This window comes from Bos taurus, chromosome 2 (assembly GCF_002263795.3).
Source record: "Bos taurus isolate L1 Dominette 01449 registration number 42190680 breed Hereford chromosome 2, ARS-UCD2.0, whole genome shotgun sequence".
Classification (NCBI taxonomy): Eukaryota; Metazoa; Chordata; class Mammalia; order Artiodactyla; family Bovidae; genus Bos; species Bos taurus.
In genome coordinates this window covers 126761542-126788905 of record NC_037329.1, presented here as the reverse complement: position 1 = coordinate 126788905, position 27364 = coordinate 126761542, and the positions used below count along the sequence as shown (strand labels likewise).

The 27364-nt window shown below is 55.6% G+C and overlaps 2 protein-coding genes across 7 annotated transcripts in view; both read right to left on the bottom strand.

Moving 5' to 3' along the window:
- The window catches only part of CRYBG2 (crystallin beta-gamma domain containing 2), a 29514-nt gene extending 14075 nt beyond the window's left edge, over positions 1 to 15439 (bottom strand). The window contains exons 1-7 of one of the 3 annotated variants that reach the window (NM_001429027.1): positions 15293 to 15439; positions 13266 to 13335; positions 10866 to 11620; positions 2194 to 4837; positions 1795 to 1842; positions 1586 to 1698; positions 1276 to 1405 (exon numbers count right to left, since the gene is read on the bottom strand). In NM_001429027.1, the coding sequence (NP_001415956.1) occupies positions 1276 to 1405; positions 1586 to 1698; positions 1795 to 1842; positions 2194 to 4837; positions 10866 to 11620; positions 13266 to 13335; positions 15293 to 15408 (3876 nt within the window). In that variant the 5' untranslated portion in view covers positions 15409 to 15439. Of the gene's footprint in view, positions 1 to 1275; positions 1406 to 1585; positions 1699 to 1794; positions 1843 to 2193; positions 4838 to 10865; positions 13231 to 13265; positions 13336 to 15292 lie in introns of those variants that run through there. The other 2 variants (XR_009496773.1, NM_001109791.2) reach the window with 2 other exon arrangements.
- Positions 15440 to 15540: 101 nt separating this feature from the next.
- Positions 15541 to 27361, bottom strand: ZNF683 (zinc finger protein 683). 4 transcript variants are annotated; one of them, XM_059879612.1, is made up of 6 exons: positions 27331 to 27361; positions 23563 to 23690; positions 22714 to 22918; positions 20709 to 21397; positions 19492 to 19620; positions 15541 to 18483 (listed from the first exon to the last, which is right to left on the bottom strand). In XM_059879612.1, exons 2-6 carry the CDS (start codon positions 23674 to 23676, stop codon positions 18175 to 18177), a joined length of 1446 nt encoding a protein of 481 aa, XP_059735595.1. In that variant the 5' UTR covers positions 23677 to 23690; positions 27331 to 27361; the 3' UTR covers positions 15541 to 18174. The 4 variants fall into 4 exon arrangements, with proteins under 4 accessions (XP_059735595.1, XP_024838274.1, XP_024838264.1 ...); XM_024982506.2 differs by lacking the exon at positions 27331 to 27361 and adding an exon at positions 27126 to 27318; XM_024982496.2 differs by lacking the exon at positions 27331 to 27361 and adding an exon at positions 24169 to 24661.
- Positions 27362 to 27364: the final 3 nt, after the last annotated feature.

Below are 27364 nucleotides of genomic sequence, written 5' to 3'. Positions count from 1 at the left end.
TAAGACATATGCTAAGGTCCTGTCCTACCCCTTCTCATTCGGTCTTCCCAGCGGGAAGTGTTAACGGCGTTCACAGACTAGGAAAGTCAGACCCAGTGAGGTTAAGTGGGCTGCCTGAGGGCACCCAGCCTGTAAGTGGCAGGGGCCAAGAACAGAGCAGTGCAGTTTTTGTTCACTGTTGCAACCCAGCACGTCCCAGTGCCTGGAGCACACTAGGCACCGAATCAATGCTGACTGAATAAAAGGAACCCAAGTCCACCGGACTTCAAAGCCCTTGGCTCTCTTTTGTACCTCATTACCTCCCACATGAAGATGAATTTATGGTGAGAAGCTCACAATAAATTGTCTACAAACACCTCTGTGTTTCTGGAGAGGCTTTGAAAATTCTCGTCCCCTCTTTTGCATGGCCAGGCCACTGCCCTAGTTAACATAAGATTCTCTTCCTCTCTTACCAGGAGTATTGCAACAGCTCTGGACTCAAGGGTTATTTTGTCCTTCCATTAAAAAAGAAGAAGAAGAAGAAAAAAATCCCAAAACGTCTGTTAGGCCCTGATTTTAGATTTCCGCTTTCTCTTCTGGGTCTCTCTGGTGTCCAAGATGGTTTTGTCAGCTTAATTTTAGTGATTTGTAAATTTGTGTTCTGACCATGGTACTTCCCCTCCTTAGCGACATGAAACTGTAATACTGGCTGTGCCCTTTCCGACCACGTCCTGTTGTTTAGTCCCTTTGGTCGTGTCCGACTCTTTACGACTCCATGGACTATAGCTGGCCATGTTCCTGTCTATGGGATTTCCCAGGCAAGAACACTGGAGTGGGTTGCGACTTCCTTCTCTAAGGGATCTTCCTGACCCAGGGACCAAACCCCTGTCTCCTGCATTGGCAGGCAGATTCTTTAGCACTGAGCTACCAGGGAAACATCTGTGTGTGCGTGCATCTATACGCGGCACCTCAACTCTGGCTGTGGGCCTGAACGCCTGGGCCCTGGGTGGGTGGTGAGTGCCCACAGCCACCCCCACCCATTTCTGTTGCTCTAACTCCATCCTTCCCCAAGCTCCAGCTGGAGCTAGTGCAAGCCAGGCTGAGCATCCCCCAGAATCCCTTTCTTCTCCAATTGGCTCCACGGTCAGGACTCTATACAGGTATAAACCCTCTTCAGGCTCCAATCCTGTGATCTCTCCCAGAAATCCCAGCTCTAGGTGTCTCTGTCTTCCTCCTCAAGGCCTGGGACTTAGGGTAGATGAGGCAACATCTGGTCCCCCACACCCAGCCACTCACCCGGACGACCCTCCTCAGGGAGCCGATGCCTTGGCTACTCCATGCTGATCCTGGGGCTCCAAGTTCCATATCCCCTTGAGGCAGGACCAGCTTCTGGCCCTGGAATCCTGGCTGTTCGTGCAGCACCCAGCTGTGGGCACAGAGACCTAGGGTCATTGAATGGAGTTGGGTGGGGAGGATGTCCCTGCAAGGCAGGGTCTCTGGGTAGCTATGGCGGGGGGGCGGGGCTTCTGCCCTCAGTGGGCACTTCTCACTGTCCTCACATCCCCAAGGTTCACACGCCAGAGCCCACCGGGAGCTCCGCACTCACCAGCCTCGGACCACCCGTACGGAGGCCACACGGGCCCAGCCGGAAGCATCATCAGCATCTTCCCAGACCTCCCTGCGGCTGCCTTGGCAGCCAGGCTCTGAGAAGAGGATAATCTGCAAGAAGGCCCAGAGGGGTCCTTAGGGCCCGTCCCCGGAACCTCCGCCTCCTGCTCTCTCACCCATTTGCCCCCCAACCCCAGCGCCCCCTACCTTTCCAGGTCTCGTGTTCAGCTTGCCCTGGGTCTTCAGTGCTGGGCTCTGGAATGGAGAGCCGTGATACGTCTTTATGGGGTTGCCTCCTTATTGCCACTCTCAACCTGCAGCTCCGTGAATCCCATATCCTCCCTGCAGACCTCCACCCCGCAAAGAGCTGGCCCACAGAGAATGCTACACTTGCTCCCAGCCCCCGGGGGCTTCATCACTCTGTCCCCGGAACTGCCCCCTTCCCCAGCTTCTGAGATTTTATCAAGCCCTTCGGAATCTGCAGTGCAAACAGCTTGCTGCTTGGATCGGGAGACTGCCTCCCAGGATCCCGGTCCTCACAGGATCCAAACCCTGGCCTAGATGAGGCCAGGCCCTCGTCCGTTGCCCGCCCAAGGCCTCACTCACCCACCCCTCCGGGGGCCGGGCACGTGCCGGCTTTTCTGGAGGTGGCCTTTCACTGTAGAGCAGGGGCAGCTGTCCTGGACCCTTCTTGAGCCCCGGTGCCCTGTGGGGCTGCAGAGCGGATAGTTTTGTGCCCAGTGGTTCCGAGGTGGGGGCCTCCTTCAGGGCAGGCACCAGACCCCCAAAGAGGAGGCTGCCTCCAAGACGGGAAGTGGGCCGGCTGCCTGCCTGCCACTCTGGCCCAGGTTCTGGGTGGGGGCCCTTGGCACCTGCTACATGCTTCTTCATCATCTCCAGAGGAGAGCAAGAGACCTGGGTGGGCCGGGCAGGGGAGGGGTCCCTGGGGGGGCCTAGCCTGGCTCTCTCCTGCCTGCGCTGGAGCTTTTCATCGTCGCTCAGGTAGGGGTTCTCTGGCTCTTCTTCCTCCTCCTCCTGTGCCTTCTCCTCCTTCTTTACTTCCAGGGCTGGCACCTCCTGGGGGCTGGGTCCCAGCACACATGGCCCAGGCTGGTCCTCCTCGATGGCAGGCAGGGTGGCGTACATGGCCAGGTAGGAGGAGCGGGGGGCTCGAGGTAGCCGGTGAGTGCGCAGGATCTCAGGAGGCTCCATGCTCCGCAGGGTATCCAGGAAAATCTCCAGGTCAGCAGTCAGGGCCACCTCCTCCTCCTCCCTCGATGGCTCCAGGAATGTCTTGTCCTTGGTGGCTTCAGGGACAAGCTGGGACTCCTGGCTGGTCTCTGCTCCCATCATCACCGGGGCTGGGGGACCTCCTGGACCAGAGGATACCTTGCCCACTGAGGAGGAGGGGGCGATGAGAGTGGCTGGGGCCTGGACAGCTACTTTCTGGGTGGAAGATGGGACATTAGAAGCATCAGGGTCCTGGACAACTTCTTTTTGGGTGGGAGATGAGACGATGCTTTCTTCAGACCCCTGGACAACCTTTTCCTGTTTGGGGGATGGGACGGCAGGAATTGTCAGGCCTTGAGCAGCCTCTTCCTTGGGGAGGGGAGGGACCGGGCTGCCTGCTGTACTCCAGACGACCTCTTTCTGGCTGATCAGGCTGACTTCTGGGCCCTGGGCAACGTTGGTTGGTTTGGGGCCTGAGGCAGCAGGAGCACTCCGACCCTGCACTACCTCTTTTTGGTTGGGAGATGAGTCAGCAGGAACTCCAGGGCCCTGTACTATCTCTTTCTGGGTAAGGGAGACAACAGGGACTTTTTCAGAGTCCTGAACAACCTTATTCTTTGGGGAGGATGGAGCAGAAAGACCTCCCGGGCTGGTGATGGCCTTCCATCTCATAGAGGATGGAGCAAGAGATTGTCCAGGGACTATCACAACCTCAGTCTTCACCATAGGAAGGACGGTGGCCGCAGGGGGATCTGAAAGCCCTTCTCTTTTGATGGAGGGCAGGGCCTGGGGTCCCTGGGGCTTGAGAGTGAGCTGGGCCCGAGCCTGAGTAGGTGCTTCAGGTTGCTCTGGGGGTTGAACTAGGTCCAGGGAGAGGGTTCGGGTCTGGAGTCTGGGAGAGGAAGGTACTGGGGTGTGGCCCTGAGAGGTCTGGAGAGGGGACTGGGTGGGGCTGGCGGGTCTCTGCACCCTTGGGACCTCATGGACCCCGGCACCCAGGGTTCTGTCCTGTTCCTGGTCTGGGTGGGCTGCAGGGACCTCCTGGCTCGGAGTGGGGTGAGCTTCCTCCAGGAAGCCCGCAGGGCCCGGGGCAGATCTGTCCTTCGGCTCTGCTGTCCTCGTCTCAGGCAGCTGCCTCAGGGCTGACCCTTCTGTGCTGCCCAGATCTGGACTCCTTGGCACAGCAGCCAGGGGCCTGGGAAGCCGGCTGGTGGGGGCGGTCCGCTCAGTGGGCACAAGGCTACTTAGCAGCTCCAGGGCCTGACTGCGACTGGGGGAGCCCTCGGCCCGCGGGTTCACCACCACTGCCCGCACCGCGCGGGCAGCATTGCGGCCCCTTGGCAGGGCCTCGCCCACGAGCGCGGGCCCCACGGAGTTGATCACGGTGCTGTTCACCCGGCGGTCCACGTGCCCTCCCACCATCACGGTGGTCCGCACAGTGCGTGTCACCCGCCGCTCCTCCAGGCTCCTGGAGCTCCCGCTGGTGAAACTCACACCCGGGTGGGGGCTCGGCTCCCGGGGCCCGTGTGCTGGCACCGACAACTCAGTCCTGGCCGTGACTCCCGCGCTGGGCGGCTCGGTCCTGGGGGGCTGGGGGCTGCCGTCACCCTGCTCCGCAGCCTCCTTCAGTCTTCCCACTGGCCTTTTCTCCTTGAGGGGTAATGTGTACTTCTTGGAAAAGATGGGCCCGTGGCTCTGGAAGCTCTTGGAGCCAGCCCCGTCCCGGGGGCCCTGGTGGTTCACGGTCTCTTCCTCCCGGACAGCAAAGCCATTGACTTCCTCTCGACGATGGCTGGACTCAGACGTCTCCTCGGACGGGGCTTCCGACTGGGCCCCTGACACCAGGGACACCTTGTGGAAACGGTGTTTGACCTCGTCCTGGGCAGGGGGCCGCTGCCGCCATGTCAGCGTGGTGCTCACCACTCGGGCCTTGGCCTCAGCCGGAGGCCCGCTGGCCTCCTCCATGTTGGGCCCTGGCAAGGCGTCCTGAGGTGTCCTTGGCTCGCTGTGGTCCAGCTCGCTGCAGAGGGTGCCGGAAAGAAAAAAGATGGGGTCAGGGGAGTGGTCAGGGTGGCTCCCTGCAGTGTAGAATAACTATCTCTGCAGAGGTCAGGCTGAGTAACCTCAGGTCGGTCATTTGAATTTCAGGGCCTTTGTTTCTTCATCAGTAAAACGGGCACGATGCCCTCAGAGCTCCCACCCCTCTCCCTACTTTCAGGCGTTCTCCTATGCCACAGCCCTTCAAGGGGTGAAGCTGAGGCCTAAGCCTAGAAGGAGAGAGAGGAAGAAAAGAGACAGGCATGTGGATCCGACTCACTGGTCTGTGGACAGGGCTGTGACTGCCCAAGGAGCCCTGGGGCTAGTCCTCTAGGAGCTAAAAACTAGAAAACCGGAAAGCTGAAAACTAGACAAGCAATGTTCTGACCCTGTTTCCAATCGTGATGAAGGAAGGTGAGGAAAGACAGCTTTGGCCTCAAGCAAAGCTGGGTTCCCCCTATCACTGTCACTCATCAGCAAGATGACCTTGAGCAGCCACTTTCCCCCAGCAAGTTTCAGGGCCCCTGGCCAGAAAACTGGAATAACAAGAGTATGCACTTCACAGGGTTATTGTCAGAATCCAGTATGAGAGAAAGAATAAAAACTCACTTTATAAACTAAAATGCTGGCTCCTAAGTTTCCCCATAAAGAATAAATTATTCACTATGGCAAACAGTATGGAGTTTTCTTAAAAAACTAAAAAGTGAGGTACCATATCATCCAGCAATCCCACTCTTGGATAGATATTCAGAAAAGATGCAAACTCTAATTCAAAAAGATACATATACTTAAATGTTCATAGCAGCATTCTTTATAATAGTCGAGACATGGAAGCAACTAAAGTGTCCATCAATAGATGACTGGTTTAAGAAAATGTGGTGTATAAACACAGTGGACTATTATTCAGCCATAAAAAAGAATGAGATATTGCCATTTGCAAAAATAGGGATGGACCTAGGGAGTACCATGGGGTCGAGAAGGGTCGGACACGACTGAGCGACTTCACTTTCCCTTTTCACTTTCATGCATTGGAGAAGGAAATGGCAACCCACTCCAGTGTTCTTGCCTGGAGAATCCCAGGGATGGGGGAGCCTGGTGGGCTGCCATCTATGGGGTCGCACAGAGTCGGACACGACTGAAGCGACTTAGCAGCAGCAGCAGCATACTTAGTGAAGTAAATCAGAGAAAGACAAACATAATATGATATCACTTACATGTAGAAACTAAACAATGATACAAATGAATCTATGCATGGGAATTCCCTAGTGGTCCAGCGGTTAGGACTTGGCGCTCGCGCTGCGGAGGGTGCAGGTTCAATCCCCGGTCAGAACTAAGATCCCGCAAGCCACACAACACAGCCCAGAAAAATCTATGGGCAAAATAGAAACAGCCTCCCAGACACTGAAAACAAGCTTGTGGTTACCACAGGGGAGGGGGAGGCATAAACTAGGAGTATGAGATTAGCAGATACAAACCACTGTTTATAAAACAGATAAGCAGCAAGGATCTACTAGATTGCACAGGGATCTATATTCAATATCTTGTAATAACCTATAATGGAAGATAATACATAGTTGATCACTTTGCTATATATTAGTACTTGACACTAACACAATATCGTAAATCAAGTATACTTCAACTTTTTAAGACAGAATAAATTATTTATAAATTATGAACACACATTCCCCTTCTGCAGATGTGGGTGGGGGAAAAGACTCAGAGAGGTTAGGAAATTTGCCCAGAGTCACACAGTAGCAGAGACAAGGGTTGAATCTAACCCTAAGTGGTGAACCACCACATCAAACTCCCTAATGTATCTGGTAAACTAAGACTCTGTGTTTTGGGGGGTTTACTTTTAAAGGAGGCACAGCAGTCCTGGAGGGGGCCAGGCAGTCCCCACTCTGACTTCCAGGCTACTCTAGTAGGGCAATCCTATTCTCAAGCCTCAAGAATGCAAGAGATCAGCCTCAGTACCGGCCTGTCTGCAGCTCCCCCTCTGTGTGAGGCAGCCCCCAGACCATCACAGGGGCCCTTAAGGCCGGAAATGGACCCATGCCCCCAACTGCCCTCCCCCTTTCTCCAGTTCCCTCCCTCCTGAGAGGCTGATGGAACCCGGAACTTTGACCCTGTCTTGTGGCCCCAGAAGTGACTCAGGTTTTATGAGGGACAGAGCTGAATGGGGCTCAGGCCCAGGGAAGCCTGACCTGACTCGGGGACCACTGGTGCCTGTGACAGCATGTGGCCTGGTCCAGGATGGGCTCTGAGTGGCCCCAGGAAAGTCTTGTGTATGAGGGAGGCGAGGGGCTGGGAGGGATGCCCAATTCTTTCCCCAGGCCAGAATTCCTGACAGCCACACTCAGACACCTGAGGGTCTGGACTGTAGCCCTTCCCTAAGGCCCACCCCTCTCCTCTGTCTTCACTAAGGAGCTGTTTTTCTTCCAACAGAATCTCTGTCCTCCTGGCTGGTACTAATGATAACAACTACCATTCGCTGAGATTCACCGTCCGTGATGGCACTGACAGGAGCGGGCAAAGACTGGGTTCTAAGTCATGTATTCATTCCTTCACTCATTCATTCACTGTTCATCGTGTTAGGTGATGTGCTAGGTTCTGGTTGCATGCGTGCGTGCTCAGTCATTTCAGTCGTGTCCCACTCTTTGTGGGACCCTGTGGACTGCAGCCCACCAGGCTCCTCTGTCTATGGAATTATCCGGGCAAGAGTACTGGAGTGAGTTGCCATTTCCTCCTCCAGGGGATCTTTCTGACCCGGGGATGAAACCCGCGCCTCTGCATCTCCTGAATTGCAGGTGGATTCTTTACCGTTGAGCCCCTGGGGAAGCCCCAGGTTCTGGTTAGATTCATCCAAAGCCAATTTCTCTTGAAAATGGTATTCCGGGAGTTCAGGGGTCAAAGAATTAGACATAAAAACAGGAACCACATTCAGAAGGCCTCCATAGGCTTTGGCAAAGCCACAGGAGAGCCTCAGAGGAGGAAGCCTTTGGTAATCGTATCAGATATATCTGTGACCTCCCAATAATCAGAACTCTATGCCTCTCTGAACCCAGCCCCCAGACAACACCCCTGATAGTCATTCTACAAGCATGTGGTCATTTGTTTCTGCCTGCATACCTCTAGGCACAGGGAGGTCGCAATTTAACAGCTGACCTGTCCCATCCCTGAATAGTCATGATGGCTAGAATGTTCTCCACACTATGCAGGAATCTGCCTGCCTATAGATCCCCTGACCCTGTTTTGTCCTTCCTCTGAAGACACATCTCAAAACCCCAGGAGGCCTCTCCTAGGCCAGCAGAAATGCCCATTTCCGGAGCCCTCTCTTCCTCAAGGCCCTGGACCAGCCGGGTCACCTGTGACTTCCAGATCAGCTGTGTGGGGCTGGGAAAGGGAGGGGCTGCAGGGGGTGGGGGGAGTGTGGGAAAGAACCTTGTCTAACTCAACAAGGCCTGCATTCTCCCCGCTTACCTGTGAGTCACCCCCAAACTAGGCCAAACCAGCCCACAGGCCCACAAGCACATGCTGCGTCACACATGGGCACACACCAACACACAGGGCACAGAATCACACAGGCACACACACACACAGACACTTACCCCCGGCATGCACAGTCAGAACCACAGTCAGACACAGGTCCGCAGGGACACAGCAGACACACAGGTCACGCAGACGCAGGAACCCACAGGCACAACGACACATGCACACACATTCACGGCACACACACACTTAGTCAGGTCACAGTCTCCAGCCCTTCTCCCCTTGAACTCAACCCTCACTGGGACAGACACGCACACCCGGATACACACACGTCTTACATATTCGGCCCCGATTGCGTCGTGCCTCCCCCCCCATATTTGCCAGTCCTGGCCCAGGGAACCCTGCCCCAGAAAGGGAGCACAGAGAAGAAATGACACCCCTGGAGCTCCACTTCCTTCCCCTCTGAGCCCTTGCCTCCTGCGAATCTGTCATTATCCACCCGTGCCCAGAATAGTCAGGGAGTGGCAGACGGAGTCCCCCAGCCAAACCTGCTGCTCCTTCCTTTCCCCTCGCCAAGGCCTGCCTCCTTCACCCACCCTCTCTCTCTCTGTCCCCTTCTCCCACCCCCAACCCTTCAGGGTCTGCTTTAGACCCTGCATTAGCTCATCTGTTTTGAACTGACTCTTCTAGGATCATTGTAAGCTTTCTCAAGGTAGAGTTCTGCCTACCATGATGGAAAATTGATGTTGGTTAAAAAGAAAGAAATAGTTGTTCAGTGAAGAGAAAAGAAAAAAAAAAATAGGAGGAGGGTGCATAATCAGGGATTCTTATTCAACCTTCCCCACTGAGCAGGTCTCTGAGCCAGCCTGGGTCGCACACGTCCCTCTTCTTTGTCACAGGATCATTATCCTGACTCCAGACCAGAGGCTTGGGCATCCTTGGTGTTGCCTCCGCTGCCACAGTGCTTCCAAATCTGGGTCCCCGCACAGACAGTAGTAGACTTCATCCCCACGTGGTCACAAAGAAATCACAGGTCACAGAAAGCTCTGTACAGCAACCACGCTCAGCACCTCCCCGCCCCCCATCATCTGCACGGGGCCCCTGAGGCCTCCGTGAGAGGCAGGAGAGAGAGGTGCTTGGAACACAGATCCAGGTGTGCATGCTCAGTTGCTTCAGTCGTGTCTGTCTCTTTATAACCCCATAGACTGTAGCCCACCAGTCTCTGCTGTCCATGGGATTTCCCAGGCAAGAACCCTAGAGTGGTTGCCATTCCCTTCTCCAGGGGATCTTCCCAACCCAAGGATCGAACCCAAGTCTCCTGCATTGCAGGCGGAGTTTTTTAACCACTAGCCACTGGGGAAGCCCTAGAACACAGGTTCTTGCCCCTTCACTTTCTGGTTGACTTAGAGCAGGTGATGAAACCTGTCTGAACCTTAGTTTCCCGTCTGTCACTGGGGTGAGAGGGTGGAGAACAGGATTAGTCCTACTTCATGGGGCTGCTGTGAGGATTAAATAGAATTACGCTCAGAAAAGGAGCCATAGGTGACAACCACCACCATCATTAGTAGGAGCTTCTCAGAACGCTGTCTGAGGCCTGGTGTGCCCATCCAAGTGGTTCTAGAGAGGTCTCAAGTTCACCCTGTTGTCAGTGAGTTTTACAGGACCCATCCTCCTTTCTCTGAGCCCACCAGGCAGATTCAGGAGAGTCATTTCAACACAAATTTAAAACTGAGGCTTAAAAAAAAAAAGACAAACCAAGGCTTAGCAATGTTATGTGGCAGCCTGGATGGGAGGGGAGTCTGGGGAGAATGGATACATGTATATGTATGGCTGAGTCCCTTTGCTGTCCACCTGAAATTATTACAACGTTGTTAATTGGCTATACTGTGATACAAAATAAAAAGGTTAAAAAAAAAACCCAGGGCTTGGGAACCTCAGCGCCTGTTCACCAACACAGGGCCAGGTGGGGTAATTATTGCTGCGACTGAAGCGTTATTAATAAGCATCCGGGCTGTTTTGGTTGCCCCACTCTCTAGAGTTCAAAGTATCTTCCTGTAACCTCCTCCTCCTCCTCCTTCATCTCCAGTGACCAAATCAACTTGACGACTCAAGGCCCAGAGAAGTTAAGCAACTCACCCCAGGACATCCAGCACCGCCTGAGAGTTCTCACCTCAGGCTGAGAAAGTGGTCTCCAGAACAGAACGAGGGGCTGGGGAAGGTGTTGCTGAGGATAAGGTGACCCTCCCCATCCTCTCTGCGACAGGATATCCCCCTCCCCAGGTGGACGGAGGAGGAGAGCAGAACTGGGTCCCCAGAGGTAGCCTGCGGGCGAGCACGAGGTTGGGGGGCAGGCAACGGAGGGCAGAGATGGGAAGGGGAAGGGATGGCAGAGTCAGCCTATGCCCGGGAGAACCGAATGAATGGTTTAGAGAAGTCCGGAGAGAGATAGAGACCCAGGAAGGGGCAGCCAGGTCAGTTTCCTCCTCCCCCACCGCCCCACGTGGGGGGTGAAATCTACTCACCGTCTGTGCGGGGACCCAGGCGTCCGGCCGGCCCGGAGCTCCTGCTGCTGGACCGTGCTCCCCTGATGTGGTGGGGCTCGGAGCTGGGGTTCCTGAGGCGGGTCAGCTAGGCACCCTGTGATGGGGCGGGGCCCCTGAGGAGGCTCCTGCCAGCCCCTGGATTCCTCAGGGCCGCAGGGGTGGGGAGCTGGTTGGGCCGGTTTGGGCTCTTCAGTCTCCTCCCCAGGTGCTTGCTCACGCCCCTGCAGGCTGACAGTGATGCGGTAGTAGCGGGTCCTCCTGGCAGAGGGACGCTCACGTAGGGTCTGGGCTGGCTCTGGCAGGGTTGGCTCTGGCAGGGCCGGCCCTGAGGTGGTAGGCTCGCCCTTTGCCCCCTCTGCCCTGGGGCAGGACGCTGGGTGGGGCAGCACGTCTTCCAGGTTGCTGGGTGCCTTGGGCCACAGAGGAAACCCCCGGGCTGAGTGTGGGGGTTGCTGGCAGGTGTGGCCCGGAGGTCCTTGTTCCAAACATCCAGGCACCGGCGGTGGGCCTGAGGGACCCCTGGCTCCAGCAGGCTCTCCCGAGGTCACCGCTGGTGCCAGGCTCTCCGGCCCCATGGAGGCATGGTTGGCCAGGTCAGAGGCACTGCCTACAGCAGGCCTCTGGAGGCGCCCCAGAGGCTCCACGGGCCCCACTGAGCTGTGTCGTCGCTTCCAAAGCCAGGAGCCAAGGCTCCCTGCACGAAGGTCCAACTCTGAGTGGCTCTGGGCTTGGGCCTGAGGGAAAGCAGAAGCAGAGACCCAGTGACAGCCTCTCTGGCCTGCCCCCTGGGTACCCCACGACAGCCCTGGCTGCCCTCCTTGGCACCGGAGAAGCTGAGCAGAGCTCTGACACCAAGCGGAGTTGCCCTCCGGAGAGGCTGCCAGGGCCACAAGAGCTGGACAAAGAGGAAGAGCTCTGGAAAGTTCCTTCGGCATTTATCTCACCCCTTCCCACTCTACATACGAGGAAAGGGAGGCTGAGAGATACGCCAACATGACCAAGGTCGCACAGTGAGGGTTCCTGACTCTCAGGCCAACTGCTGGTTTCCCAGGAGTCCACTGGCTTCTGGCCTTTGCTACCAGCTGCCCTGGGGATTAGGGCCTGTGTGGGCATGCCTGCCACAACGCCCCTGGCTTCTGCCCACTCCAGGCTTCCAGAGCCTGCAGCCGCCTCTACAATACCCTCCCAGGCTGAGTGTTCCAAACACACCTGAAGGAGGTATCGGGTGTAGAGATGTTCTTGGGACAAGAGGAAGCCAGGGAAGAGGGTTCCCCTAAAAGTGGGACAACCCTGACTTCTGTCTGCTGTCTTCCCCTGGGGCCCAGCCTAGCTGTCGGGGTGAAGGGAGAGGGTTCAGGACCACAGACCCAAATAGACACTGCCCCCCAAATGCCAGTCTTCAGGGATGGATTTGTGTCCTTGGCAACAGAGGAGCCAAATCTGGGGTCAAATTTCTCCTTAGCAGGGGCCCTTAATCCCAAATACCTTATTTTACGCATCTGTGAAATAGATGCAGCCTCTCACTCCCCAGGGGCTGAAAATCTCAAGAAACAGGAAGGTTGGATGATTATTCTGGGAGTCTGGAGCAAGGCAACCTGGGCTTGATTCTCAGCACGGTTACTTTCTAGCTGCAATATGTCTTGCATGTTAGTTTCCCCATGTGTTAAATGGGCATGATAATAATAGTATCTGCTTCCTGGGAGTGCTGAGAATATTGTATAAGATAATCCATGCAGGGTACCCAGCAGTACTCAGTTAAATGCTAGTAATCACTGATGATGTTCAGGATCACAGAAAGACACATGGCTGCTTGAGCCATCTCTAGAGGAAGCCCTCTGCTCCTCCAGGGGATGGAGGGTGGGGAACCTTCTCTCTATGCAATCCATGGCTCAGGTCCCCACTGAGGATGGGGGAACTGTGGCCAGAAGGTTAAGTCACTGGCCCAGTGTCACCCTTGGGGGCCATGCCAGGAAGTGGGGAAAGGGAGTCAAAGATGGAGAAGGTCAAGTTAAAGGAAGGAGTGTGGAAAATGGGGTCCTGAGAACAGGTACTGCCCCTACATGCCTCCTCCAGGGGCCCAGACATTAGGAAGCTGTTTCCTAAACATCTGGGCCCCATGCTGGATGTCCTACATCTGATACCTTATTACTCACAACAGTCCTAAGAGGCATGATTGTCCCCATTTTCCGGATGGGGAAGCTGAGGTTCAGAAGTGAGGAGTCATATGCCCAGGGTCACACAGTGAATCCCTGGCAGAGAAGGGAGGAGAGAACTGCAGTTGCCTAACTTGTAAGTCAGGGTTCTCAGGGCCGGCCCAGCCCCTCCCAAGAGCTTCTGCTCCCCTCCCCTCCCCTCCCCAACCCTAGGATTCTCTCCTACCTTGAGGCTGACTTTGCTGGTGCTGCCCTGGCCCTGGGCCAGGTCAGGGCAGCTCTGGCCACCCCAGGGCCTGGGAAGGAAGCACAGGGGAGGGAGTGAAGTAGGCTCCTCATCTCCTGCCCCACACTGGACCTGATGGCCCTCGTCTCTAAGGGCCCCCACAGGCAAGATGAGCACCTGAAGTCTTGGGGGGCAGGGGAGGTCTATGCACAGCCTCCTCTCTGCCCCCTCCCCCACTTGTCCACGCCAGCCCCAGAGAAAGAGAGACAGGGCTGGGCCTGGAACAAAATGGGGACTAGGCCTATATCAGGACCAGAATACAGAAAAAGGACAGCACCCTAATAATTCAAAAGCTTGCCATTTGCTGAGGCCCACCCTATGCCAGGTTTAGCACCAGGCATTACACCTCCATAGTCCCCTTTAAGCCTCACAAGAATCCTAAAGTGTAGATGGCAGTGTCCTCAGTTTTCAGATAAGGAAACTGAGGTCCAGATGGTAAAGTCACACAGCTGGTGGAGTTAAGACTCTAGGATGGTCTCACTCCAAAGCCTGGCTGGACATCACCCCTCTAACAGGGGCAAGAAGAGGAAGGGCCTTGGCTGCCAGCTCCGTGCACTCTGCCCGCTACTCCAGGCAATCAGCAGGGGCCAGGGTCCTGTCCCTCCGTGCCAGAGTCCCATTCCCACGGCCAGTGAGAACCAAGTCCAAGTACGCACATGGGAAGTATCATCAGGCTGGCCCCAGGAGCATGCGCAGTCCCTACCCGGCCCTCCCTGTCCCTGACTCACCTGCAACCCTGCCTCCTCTCAGGTGGAGAAAGAAAGGGAGGAACAGTGCCATCTGGGCCTACAGGGCAGGTTCCTGCCAGACGGGGTAAAGGAAGGGGGGTGTGTCTCCCAGGCCGGGCGCTGGCAGGGTGTGGGCACCCCCGGGCACCCAAGCTTTCAGGTTTAGGGTGGCTCGACCCTCCCCTCCCTGCTCTCTTCGGTGTGAGAGAGCAGCACAAACCCCTCCCCTCACCCTGGGCTCAACCATGCCTCCACTCCTCCCAGGGCAGGCCGGAGACAGCTACGTCATAAGATCAGAACTGCACAGACACTCGGTGCCTGTGATCACTCCTGACATTCTTTGCAGACATTGGGCCTGTGAGCTCCTGGGATCCTCTACTCTATCCCCCTCTCGGCCACTCAGCCTGGCAATCCATACAGCCTTTTCCCTGCCTCTTAGACATCAGCTACCAGTGAACTGGCTAAGAGAGGTGTAGCAATTTGTTCAAGGTCACGTGGCCAGTGGCCTCTCAGGTTAGGACAGAACTCTGGCCCCCTTGCTTGAGTTCTGAAATCTCTCAAGGCAACAGAGAAGCCCAGGGCTTCAGGCTGTGGGCCCCGGAGTCAGACTGCAAGAAGTCTGTGTCCCAGCCTCACCAGTTCCAAGCTGTGTGACTGGAGAGGTGACTTCACATCTCTGAACCTCCATTTCCGTATCTGACTCACACAAAATACCTGCCTGGTACAGCTGCTGGGAGGATTAAATGAGATAATCCAGGAAAAGCATCAAGCAAGTGGCAAATAAGTTTATTGTTAATACAATCTAGGATGATGGGGGAAAGCCTCTTCATGTCATGAAAGGGCAAATGCAGTGCAGTCTAAGCCAACTCAGGAACCTGTCATACTCATGACAGAGTGACATGAAGATAGGAGCTAAACTGGCCTGTGATGAGAGAATCAAAGTCCACAGGGGCAGGAGGTGCCACCGTATTTGCCTTTCAATTATCTTCAGAGAGGAAATCAGGAGTTCCCTGGCCACCCGCCAGACTTAGGAAACTGCGAAATTGTTGTAAAGGTTTTAAAAAGTACAGGGACTTTATAAAGTCCACATACCCCAAATCGTAGTACACCCGTTGGTATATTTTAATGCTCCCAGTCACTCAGACAGGCTTACTTGAACATCCACTGCACACTCCAAGACACACATCCACACCCTCGGGCCCAGGGGCGCCCTGTGTGCCCCTGCTCCAAACCCCTCACCTATCCCGGGATCTGGCCTCCTCCGGGGTCCGCTTCCCCTTGCGCTCCCTCCGGACCCCCAGCCCGGCCAGGCGGCGAGCCAGGCGGGCCCCTAGGCCCCCGCGCCGCTCGGCCATGGCGAAGGCAAGGTCCCGGGCACTGACTGCTCCAGGGCCGCGGGGGCCACCCGGATCCCGCTCATTTGCAGAGATACGCCTCCTCCGGCCCGCCCCCCTTGAGTAAACAGCGCCCGGCCCGAAGTCCGTGTGGGCGGGGGAGTGGGACCGATCCACATACTGCCCAAGACCCAGGGCTAGGGGGTGCGCTCTGCAGGGGTGCTCTCCACCCCGGCCTTCCCCTCTCCCCCAGACCTTCCTTCCCCGCACCCCTGCCCGGCTCCCGGGGACGCCGCTGCTGGCCCTGGGCGCGATACGTCTTTAGACCTCCGGAAGCGCCAGGGGACCCACTGGTCAAGGTGCTGGAAGATGTCAAGCTGGGCCTGCACAAGGTGGGCGGGAAAACAGGACTGGGAGGGTAGACCAAGCCCAGGGTCTTTCCCGCGCGCCCCCCCGCGGAGGAGGGGCTAGAATGCAAGGGCGGAACCAGGGGCGGGAATAGGCGTGGTCTTGGGGGTTGCCTAGCTGAGTGGTTGGCTTGCTGGGCGGGGCCAAACGCTTGATCGAGTGGGTTGGGAACCTAGACCGTGATTATTGGTGGGTACCGACGCCAACCCTGCCCTCACCCTGCTGATGAGAGTGCCCAATGAGAGTACGCTGTCTCTCTGGGTCCTGGAGACCCTAGCGCACAGCGAAAATCTCGTCCAGTACCCTGGTGGGGAAGCCAATCTGAAATCCACAGGTATGCCCCCTGCTGGAAGCTGGCCGGCTATTAATATTATGACCGTAGACTGCCAGGCTCCTCTGTCCATGGAGTTTTCCAGGCAAGAATACTGGAGTGATTTGCCATTCCCTTCTCCAGGGGATCTTCGAACCTGGGTTTCCCACATCGCAGGCAGATTCTTTACCATCTGAGGCACCAGGGAAGCCCAATAATAATTATTTAATAATTAAAAAACTGGCTTAGAACTTAATATTCAAAAAACTAATATCATGGCATCCATGATCTTCATGGCATGATTTCGTGGCAAACAGAAGGGGGAAAAAATGGAAGCAGTGACAGATTTTCTTTTCTTGGGCTCCAAAATCACTGTTGGGCTTCCCAGATGGCACTAGCGGTAAAGCACCCACCTGTCAATGCAGGAGAAATAAGATCCTTGGGTTGGGAAGATCCCCTGGAGGAGGAAATGGGGACCCATTCCAGTATTCTTGCCTGGAGAATCCCATGGACAGAGGAGCCTGGCGGGCTACAGTCCATAAGGTCACAAAGAGTCGGACACGACTGAAGAGACTTAGCACGCACGCAAAATCGCTGCTGATGGTGACTGCAGTCATGAAATTAAAAGATGCTAGCTCCTTGGAAGGAAAGCTATGACAAACCTAGAAAGTGTATTAAAAAGCAGACACATTACTTTGCCAATAAAGGTCTGTATAATCAAAGCTATGGTTTTTCCAGTAGTCATGTAGGATGTGAGAGTTAGACCATAAAGCAGGCTGAGCACCAAAGAATTGACGCTTTTGAATTATAATGCTGGAGAAGACTCTTGAGAGTCCCTTGGACTGGAAAATCAAGTCAGTCAATCCTATAGGAAATTAACCCTGAATATTCACTGGAAGGACTGATGCTGAAGCTGAAACTCCAATACTTTGATCACATGATGTAAAGAGCTGACTCATTGGGGGAAAAACCCCTAATGCTGGGAAAGACGGAGGGCAAGAGGAGAAGGGGATGACAAAGGATGAGATGGTTAGATAGCATCACTGACTTAATGGACGTGAACTTGAGCAAACTCCAGGAGATAGTGAAGGATAGAGAAGCTTGGTGTGCTGCAGGCCATGGGGTTGCAAAGTCAGACATGACTTAGCGACTGAACAACAACAAATTATTACTTAATAATAGCTACTGTTGTGATTATAATCTGGACTTCCTATACCCCCAAAGGGCAGTACCCTTTCCCATCTAATGCTACTGCTCTCTCTGGGAGAGGGCACACTTTGCACACTTAAGGGGGTCCTCTGGGACTCCAGGGAGAAAGACCATCAGGAGGGCCCTAGTTCCCAGGCTCTCTCTGCCAGTTCTTCCCTACCTGTAGTCCTTGTAGGGCCTCTACCCCTTCCCCAAGCTTGGTACCCCCTTCGCTCTTTGTCCTCTGGGATAACTGGTCCTTGACAGACAGGGGGACATCTTGCTTCTGGGTCATGAGTGGACCCTGACATCCCTGTGTTCCTGCCTCTCCCACAGGAGGCTCAGATCCTGGCATGTACAGAGGGAGATGACCATGTCCCAGCTGACCATGGCAGGGAGTACCAGCTGAGGGGGCGCAGTGGCCTCTAGGAACTGGGAGACAAGGAGGTTGCAGGAAGCAGCAGACAGATATCTGGGCCTGTGCTGGTTCAGAAAAGAGTGCCCTGTGCCTGGCACCACAGCACCACAGTCTGCACCCTGCAGAGACCTGGAAGGCTGGACTGTCCATCAGCTAGCTGAGATAGAGGGCCTGGTCCCAGATAGGTCCCAAACAGAGGGTGGAACTCAAATCCAGCCAGAGGTAGATGGCTGCAGGCACCCCCCAACACACACACACACACACACGGTGGGCAGCATAGTCTCTTCCTGGCTGTGTCCCATGACCTGCCAGGTGGAGTGGGACGTGAAGTCTGGCAAATACACTCTGACCTCCCCCTGCACTACTGAAGCTCAGGAGGCCTCAATTCATCGTAGAGAAAATCCTTTCATTGCTCTGCCCTTGTCCCCTCCCTAGGGCAGTCCTGGCCCCATGGCTCAGGCCCTTACTTGCCCTGGGATGCTGAGGACACCTTGACCTTGTCCATGTCCCGGTCCATCTGCCTCTCTGATGGCGCTGCCAGAATATCTAGGGCCCCCTGGTGCCAGCGGGCAAGGTAGGTGAGAGATGCCAGGGGCAGGTGGGTGTGAGCCAGACCGCAGGGCCGTGGGGCGTGCAGACGAAGGTGCAGCTTCAGGTGAACGAGCTGGGTGAAGCGACTTGGGCAGACACTGCACTGGAAAGGCCGGGCCCCCGAGTGCAGGCGCAGGTGGGTCTTCAGGTTGCTGGAGCTGCTGAAGCGCTTGTGACACATCTGATGGGAATGGGCACTGGTATCAGCTCTGCCTGCCTGGGTCACCCAGGATCTCTGCTCCCCACTCCCCATCTTGAAGACAACCCCCCAACACCACCACCTCCCTGTGATGCAGGCCTGGAAGCTTTCCCCCATGATTCCTCCCTGGGACCACAGTATCTGGCACATTGGAGCCAGGCAGACTGGGTTAGTATCCTGGTTCTTCTACTCCCTGCATGACCTTGTACAGGAGACCTCCCCTTTCTGAGCCTTGCACTCTTGATGGCTGACATGAGACTATTAATACGTAATCTTGTAGCCATGGAGGACTGAATGACATAATCACATAGAACCCTTAAGCGTGGGGCTGCAGCTTCTGTGCACGCAGTTAACATTTACTGGGAGCTGCCGCATGCCAGGAGTCGGTCTTATGTGGTCTTCAGGACTGGAAAATCGGGACTAAGCACTACTTCTGTATTAACAGGGAACATGCAGAGGCTTAGAGGAGTGAGGCCAGTAGCCAAAGCTCACACAGCAAATTGGAGGCAGAGCTAAGATTTGAACCCAGGTAGCCTAGACTGTCACCATCATGCTGCTTTCGTTTCTGCCTCTGTAAAACAGGGAAAGAGTTCTGGCCCTTCCGATCTCTCTGGAGACATGGTGAAGCTCGAAGAGGGAGGGAGCTAACACTGAGCTGATGTTATCAGTAGTGTTTATAGACTGCACACACGCTAGCATTAACTCCTCCGACTATGCTGGAAAGTCACCAATGGGTGTCTGCTCCCCAGGACCTCCAGCTTCATTCTTCTCCACCCCCAGACATACATCGCCAGGCCCAGGGAGTGTCCTCCAATAGCACACCCTGGCCCTTCCCTTTCCACCCCACCTCCTCCCCGCAACCTTTGCCTCCTGCCCTAGCTCCATCTGCTCAGGACAGTGAAGGAATGGAGGCCACAGGTGCCATCCCCCAGGGGCCTAGAACTCCTCCCCAGCCTGCAGGAGGACAGGGGAGGGGGTGGAGGGTCTCACCGGGCACTCGTGGGGCCGCTCCCCAGTATGCACCAGGTGGTGCTTCTGCAGGTGGGCGAGCTGGGTGAAGCTCTTCTGGCACAGGGCACACTGGAATGGGCGCTCCCCACTGTGCACACGCAGATGGACCTGAGCCAGGTGTGGGAGAAATGCTGTCAACCGCCCAGAGCCCCCCCGTCAGGGCCAGGGATCCTCTTCAAATCTCTACCCGCATCCCCGCAGGACCCCCTTTCGGCATCAAGGCCTTTCAATCCCCCTGCCTCCGTATCACCTCCCTGAAGGCCAATCTACCATCCCCCAGGCTCCCCTCACGCTCTCTGCTGCCCTGCTGGAGGGAAGATGGAGATGGCCGTGGTCAGCAGGCCAGGTAAGGGGTACCCCACGTGTACCCCCTAGATATATATCTTGTGCAGTGCTTCTCAAAGTGTGGTCCACAGACCAGCAGCATCAGCATCACCTGGGACGGTGTTAGAAAGGCAGACTCTCAGGCCCCACCCGCAGACCAGCTGAACTGAAATCTCTGGGGCTGGGGCTTAGGGCGGGCCGAGGGCTGGGGCCAGCTCTCCAAGTGGTTTGAGGCTCATTAACGTTTAAGAACTCATGCCCTAGAGGATGCAGAAGGTCTGTTCTCCAACAACCAGTAAATTTTCCTCTATTTCAGCAGGTGTCAACTTGCCCCTAACGTCAGAGCTTGGCTGATACAGAGATATGTCCATGGTCGCCCCCTGCTGGACGATGCCTATAATGACGCCTACAGCACACTGCTGTTGTGGATCCCAGTTGAAAAAGGCTGGTTGTCAGGTCTAGATTCACTAAAATTCACCTGTTCCCGGACCTGACCTTTAAATAAATAAACAAGAGGAGGATTACCAGGGAATCAGAGAGGATGACTCTTAAAGAAAGGGCTTTGCCCTACATATTGAGAGACTCAGATGGAGACCTGGCTGCACCCTTAAATCAAGGTAACCTTGGGAACGTCTTTCCTCGGATTCTCTATTTTTAGCTGAAATGAGATGATCTCATGGACAGTCTTTGGTGTGGAGAGGACTCCACTCTACAGATACGAAACTGCAGGGCCAAATGAAGCAGCCAAGGTCACAGACCCTAGAGGCTGCACTGGAGTTCCCTCTGCCCCAGGTCCTTGATTCTTGAAGCAGGATGGGAAAGGGTCATCGAAGGATGCCCAGTGGGAACCTTGGGGGCCCGGAGGCAGATACCTTGAGGTTGGAGAGCTGCCCGAAGCTCTTACTGCACACGTTGCACTCGTACAGGATTTTGCCATTCTCTTTCTTCAGCGGGTAAGGCAGTGCTGCAGAGCCAGCCTGGGAGCCCAGTGGGGCCCGCTTTCCTGCAGCCGCCCTGCCAGCCCGCTCTGGCCCCATGGAGTAGGTCCTGGCAGCGGCAGGGCCCGGATTCTGGCTCTGGGAGGGTTGGGTTTGGCCGGAGTCTTGACAGGCCCCTGGGTAGGAGTGCAGGGTCTCCTCCCAGGTGCTGGGGTGCTCGGACTCATTGACATTAATCAGCAAGCTGGGCACAGCCTTGGTGGCATAGGGGGTGTCTTGGGGCAGCTTGAAGCGGGGGGCACACGGCACTGAAGGTAGGCTCCCATATGTGACCAGGTAAGGAGCGGGCAGGAAAAATGGGTAGGCAGGATAGAATGGGCAGAAGTGGGAGGAGAGTTCTTTGGAGTTGGGTGGGGTTGGGGGGCAGGAGCAGAAAGCCAAGGGACTCTTCTTATTTTGCCAAGAATTTGGGGAAGAGCTGTTGGGAGGAGAGAAGGATGGGCAGGGGGCCCCCTCGCCAGCTCTTTCTGTCTGGCTTCCCATCTTGTCCCTGCTCAGAGGACACTTGGCTGGGAGTTTCTCGTCACTGAAGAAGCCGGCAGGCAGCCTTGGTGGCAGGTGCCCTGAGCAGAAAAAGGAAGATGGTGAGGGCCACCCAGCCTGGAGTCAAGGTCAGCTCTGCACCTAACCTTCCCGGCTCCGAGCTGGGAGAGGACTCTAGCCTGCATGGCAGCTCCTTTCTCTGGGCTTTCCTGGTCTGCCATCACCCTTGCCGATAAAAAGGCTGGCATTTGTGCAGTGTGTAACCATTTCAGGGAGCAAAAAGGATTCAAGAAGCCTGTTAGACATGTAGGTAGAGAAGTCGGAAGCCAGTTGGATGAATTGGTTTAGAGATTAAAGGAGTGGCCTGAGCTGGAGACAGAAATTTGGGTGCCATGGGCCCAAATGAGATCACATAAAGGATGGCCCTAGATCTGCTGTATCCAGAATGGTAGCCATCGTACACCTTTAAGTACCCCCCAAAAAAAATCAGCTCCTCACTTCTACTAGCCACATTTAAAAGGCTCAGGTGTCAGATAGCACAATTGTAGAACCTTTCTAGTATCGCAGGAAGTTTCAACAAACTGCTAAAGAGAACAGAAGAGGAGAGGGGAAGGATAGGAGAGGAGAGAAGGAGGAGAAGGGATGAGGCGAGGGACAAGAAGGTAGCCCTGGACTGAATTCTGGAGCGTGGGAAGACTCAGGAAGGGAAGTCAAGGAGAGATCACAAGGGAGAGTGAGGTGCAACAGCCAGTGAGGTAGGAGTTCAACGAGGAGTGATGTCAAGTAAAATACTAAATGTGTGTCGATATTCAAAAGTAGCTTGTCTGCTTGAATCCTCACTGATTCACTTAACCAACTTTACTGGGCTGCTTTACTCCATGCTGGACACAGCAGCATGGTCCCTGCCCTCCAGGTTGAGTTGCATAAGGAAACGGTGTACTGTAAGCAATAATCACAGAGGTGTAGTGAGATGGTCCTTTTGTGAAAGCAGAAACTGGCTTCTGTGGTGTACTCGAGGTCATAGAGCTAGAAGGGGCAGAACCAAGACTCCACCCCCCGACTCCCTGCCTCCCAAGCAAGCTTCCTGCCTTATAACACAGGCCCCTCTAGCTCAAGTGTTCTAGGCAGAGCACCCACCCGCAACGCCCGGGACTTTGGCTACACCTCCACCAGATCCCACACCCATGCCTGAGAAAAACCACTGCTCAGATGTCACCATCTGAGCGTTCCACACGTGCCCATGCCAGAGCTCCGGATCAAAATGTGGAAGTAGCATAAACTTGAGGCTCCGTCCTCAGCAGTGACACTGGGCTGCTCCGTCTCTCCTCCTCAAACCTAACTATACCTGCCCCCACGTCCCACCTCCACCGGGTGCGCCCCTTGCCCCCGGGCTTACGTGCGCTCAAAGCATCCTCTCTGAGACCCCGCGGGGCTGTTGCCAGGGTTGCCGACTGCAGGGCACACAGGTATAGGTCCAGGCCCTGGGGGCAGGCCAGCAGGGCAGACTTGGCCGGTGCCAGTGGCCATGGGCACAGCCAGCTGGCCCAGGACTGGCCATGAGGATCCAGTGTGTCTGGATGTGGCTTGAAGGCTGGGAAGACCTGGGAGGCAGAGGGAAGGGGCTTGGAGGGTAGGGACTGGGAGTCCCCTGAGATGGCCCCACCCCTAGATTCATTTTCAAAGGGGAAGGAGAAGCTAAGACCCGCCCCCGACATGCACACATACTCAACTCTGCCATGTCCATCAGTCAGAGGGCTTCCCCTTCCCTCATCCACATTTCCTTTCCAAGGGGCTTACACGTCCACCCCCAGGGCTGCCCTCCCCCTGCCCCAGAACCCCCCACCCTGCCCTGTTCTTCCCTCCTACCCATCCTTTCTCACCACCCTCATCCCACTCTGTCTCAGACTATCTACCGTGTTCTCAATGGATCCGAGGTGAACTTAAGAGAAAAACCCCTCATGGAAGACTGTGCACCCCACAGGAGGGTCCTGAGCCTCCTCCAAGGCCCAGGCCCCTGTGACACTCAGCTCTGCATGTCCCAGTCTGGCCCTGGGGCATGGGAGAGGGTCTCTGGCACCTCCAAGGGCGCTTTCCTGTGAGGTGCTAGGGTAGAGGTGCTCAGGACCAGGAGAATCCAGGCCCCTTCAGATTTCCACACCAGCACCCCCCCAACCCAGTTCTTCCTAACCTCCCCTCCTTCCAGAAGCATCCTGGGCTCGGAGATAGGACCGGGACCTCACATTACCTGGCCATCTTGGCAGAGTTGGGAGTCCAAGTTGGGGGACAGAGAATCCCCTGTGCTCCCTGGGGGCTTGGTCTTGTGGCAACAACCCAGCTCTGGAGCGGGCTCCCCCTTCATGCCCCTGCCACCTCCTGGGAAGATAGGTCAGTCACAGGTGAGCAGTGAAGGTCCTCCAAACAGGAGCCTGACTTCCAGGGCCGGCTCTCCCAGGAAATCACTGTGTGACCTTGAGCCAGTCACTGCCTCTCCTGGCCTCAGTTTATCTATCTGCAAAATGGGAGGGTTGGACTGGCTGACATGAAAGGACCCTCTCGGTGCCGACATTTAGAAGCCAACCACACCCTCAAGCAGGGGCAAAAAGAGGAGTGAATGGAGACTTGCCAGTCAGAGGCAGAGGGTAGAACTGGCCTGACCCCCACCCCGGGGAAGACAGGAGCGAGAGAAGTCCTCATGGAGATACTTCAAGTGAGCTTAAGATCTGAGGAAATATTCCAGATGTCCTCGGGGCCACAGGGAATTGAGAGGCTGCTCTCTTCCATGCTGGGAGGGGCTCATGTCTCCACGACTCTATCAACCACAAGCTCCCCACCTACATCCTAGCTCACCTACCAGCTTTGGGGGTCAGCTGAGGAAGCCCCAGTGTCCTGCCACTCAGACTGCCCAGGCTCAGCTTCCTCATCTGGGCTGGTCTGAGCAAGTGGGCACAGGGTCCCCCGGTCCTGACTAGCCTGACAGGAAGCTGCTCGGTGACAGCTGTCTGCTCAGTTAGCACCTCCCTTCTCTGCCAATCACTTCACTGAGGGTCGCACAGCCCCAAGGCTCCCCTCCTTCTCCTCCCTTCCCCCTCTTCCCTCCGTAACCCTGGTGCCCCTCAGAGCCTGGCACCCTTGCATGGCTGTCTCATTCCTCTGAAACCCGGTTTCTTCTCCCTCTCCCCTGACTCCTCCCCACCGCGCCCCAGGTCTCCAAACACCCCAGGAGGAGGCGCGGTCCATGCGGGGCTCTTCACCTGCCTCTGCAGAAGTCCTCTCTGGCTGGGGAAGGAAGCCGCTGGGCAGGCGGGCAGCCAGCCTCTGCCTGTGTCTAAGGCCCCGGTGGGTGTGAGAGGTGACAGGAAAGCGCTACATTTGAAGTTGCCACAAATAGGAAGAGGGGGGCTGGCAGGCAGGCAGGGGGCCCTCTGGGACCTGAGACACGGGCGAGCCGCCCACCAGCCTTTACCTACCTGAGACCACGCTGCAGGAGTTTGGGGCCACAGGAAACTGGGGCTACCGGAATTTCAGTGTGGGGGATGATGGAGTGTGGGGGATGATGGCTCTTCCATCCCCCACCCCCCATGATGATGGGGGCAGATAGAAGAGCCTTAGCTGTGGCTCTCAGGGAACCCCAAGGGCTCAGCAGGAGGGGGACAGAGCAGGGCTCAAAGGCTGGAGCTGGGGTCCTTTGGGGAAGGGGACCCAGCTGAGACAGGGACGGGCGGTTGGCAGGGAAGACAGCAATGGCAGTGGCAGGGACAGGAACAGGCAGAGACAAAAGCAGGCAGCGTAGGAGGAAACAGAGCAGCAGGGGGGTGAGCAGGAATCTGATCTTGCACAGCAAAGGCCCTGGAGGTAGCAAGTACATCTTCCTCCTCCTTATCCCGCCTCTGATTTCTCTGTCCTGGGAACATTTTCTCCAATTTAGATAGAATGCTGAGGCCCCCACTGGGTGAGAGATAAGTCAGAGACATGGCACAATGCCTATGAAGCATGACTAGATATCGAAAAGGGAGGCCCCTTAGGCCAGAAACAGCTTTTCCAGCTGAGCAACTTCATCACTGCCAAGAGCTGAAAAGGATTCGTCTCCCCCGCCCTCACACAAATTCTGCCCCTGGTTGGTGTATCCACAGTGCCTGGCCCAGTGCAGCAGCCCAAGCCTCAGGCGCCATCCGGCCATGCCACCAGCTGTCATGGAAGGCACAGGGACGCCTCGAACTCTCCATGTGAGCAAGGGGACCTATTATTCTGCCAGCTTGGCCCCTGGCCGGTACTCATTTGCACTATGGCCCCCACCACTTCCTGTCACCATCGTTTACCTGCATAACTGACCCCTACATGTCTGTATCTCAAGGACAGGGACCACTCTCTACTTATTCTCATTTCCCATGTAGACATTTCCCAGGTGTTTTGGATGCCCAGCATCTGGAACTTTCTCTCACTAGAGGCTGGAAGGAGGCAGAAGGCACATTCTACTATAAAAGCCGGAAAGGCAACAGGCTGAATTTCGACCTCCCCACCCAAACACATGCTGCAGGCACGTGCCATGGACCAGACTGACCACATGGACCCATCCAGACTGTGATCAGAAGCCGGTGGTCTGGAGGTGGCAGGTTGACGGAGCCCACTCTGTGGATGGTGCTATGTCAGCTTCCAAGAGAGCAGATTTTCAAAGAAAGGGGTTCAGGCAGGTCACACAGTCCTCTCTGGGCTGTCCAGCCTCTCTTGATCCAGCCTGTTCTCCAAGCCTGGCTCTGTAGCCTTCCCAGAACTTCTCTGCGCTCCTCCAGCATCTTTTAAGGGAATTTCTTCTCTGCCTCTATTGTTGTTTCTTTGCTGAACTGTGGAAACCTGGGCCCTCGGCAGTGAAAGCACAGAGTCCTAACCACTGGACCACCAAGGGACTTCTTCCTCTCCTTAAATCCTCCAGAAATGGTTTCTGTAGTGTACAACCATGAATTCTGCACTCTACGTGCCCAGAATAGATGAAGCGTCAGGCTCAGGTTGGACTATCTCGAGGATTAGAGTAACGAGCTGCCTTTACAGACAGCTTACTGTACGCCTGGCGCTGTGCTTGTCGTTGTCGCTAAGTTGTGCCTGACTCTCTGCGACCCCATGGGCTGCAACATACCAGGCTTCCCTGCCCTTCACCGTCTCCCAGAGTTGGCTCAAACTCATGTTCAATGAGTCAGTGACGTTATCTAACCATCTCATCCTCTGCTGCCCCCTTCTCTTCTGGCCCTCAATCTTTCCCATCATCAGGGTTTTTTCTAGTGAGTTGGCTCTTTGCATCAGGTGGCCAAAGTATTGGCACTTATTGTGAAGCTAGGGGCTTCATAAATGTTCTTATTTCATCTTTTATTATCCCCATGATGAAGGAACAGAAGCTCAGAGAGAGTAAGCAACTCACTCAGAGACACACAGCAAATAGTTAAGTGCTATCTGGTGCCAACCCTCAGATTCCACTGTCTCTTGGCAGAGTCAACCCACCCCCACTGCTTCATTTCTGTCCCTCATGCTCTTTTCAAATGTGCCATTCCCAGGGCCCAGATCATCCCCCCATCCTCTCCTCCCTCTACCCCCATCCTGGTTGCCCTCCCGGCATCCTTCAGATTAGCTGAAAGGAGCCCTTCCCATGGTGCTCCTTGCCCTCTTGGTTGACCAGAACTCTACCCCTGCCAAAAGCTACAGCCCTCCCAGCCTCCCAGGTCACAGCCTGCCTCCCCTCCAGCTGTGCTGCAATCAAGGGGAGCAAGAAGTTCACTGATTGCCCACGGGAGTGCCCCCCATCTCCCAGGAGGATTCACATACACCTTTGTCTTCCATCTGCCAACTCCACTCCCTCCTCCTGGCATCACACTCTGCTCCCAACTCACAGAGAAGTCTGTACAACCTCTTGGTTAGGAACCAAAATGGTTGTGGAGACTTTCAGGTCTCCCACCCCTGAAAGGACTGGCTAGGAGTGTCCTGGGAGGAGGACACAGTCCTTCAAGTTTCCATTGGAAATGGCCTCTACCTGCCAGGTCCTTTGCCTCATCAGCCTCCAGGTC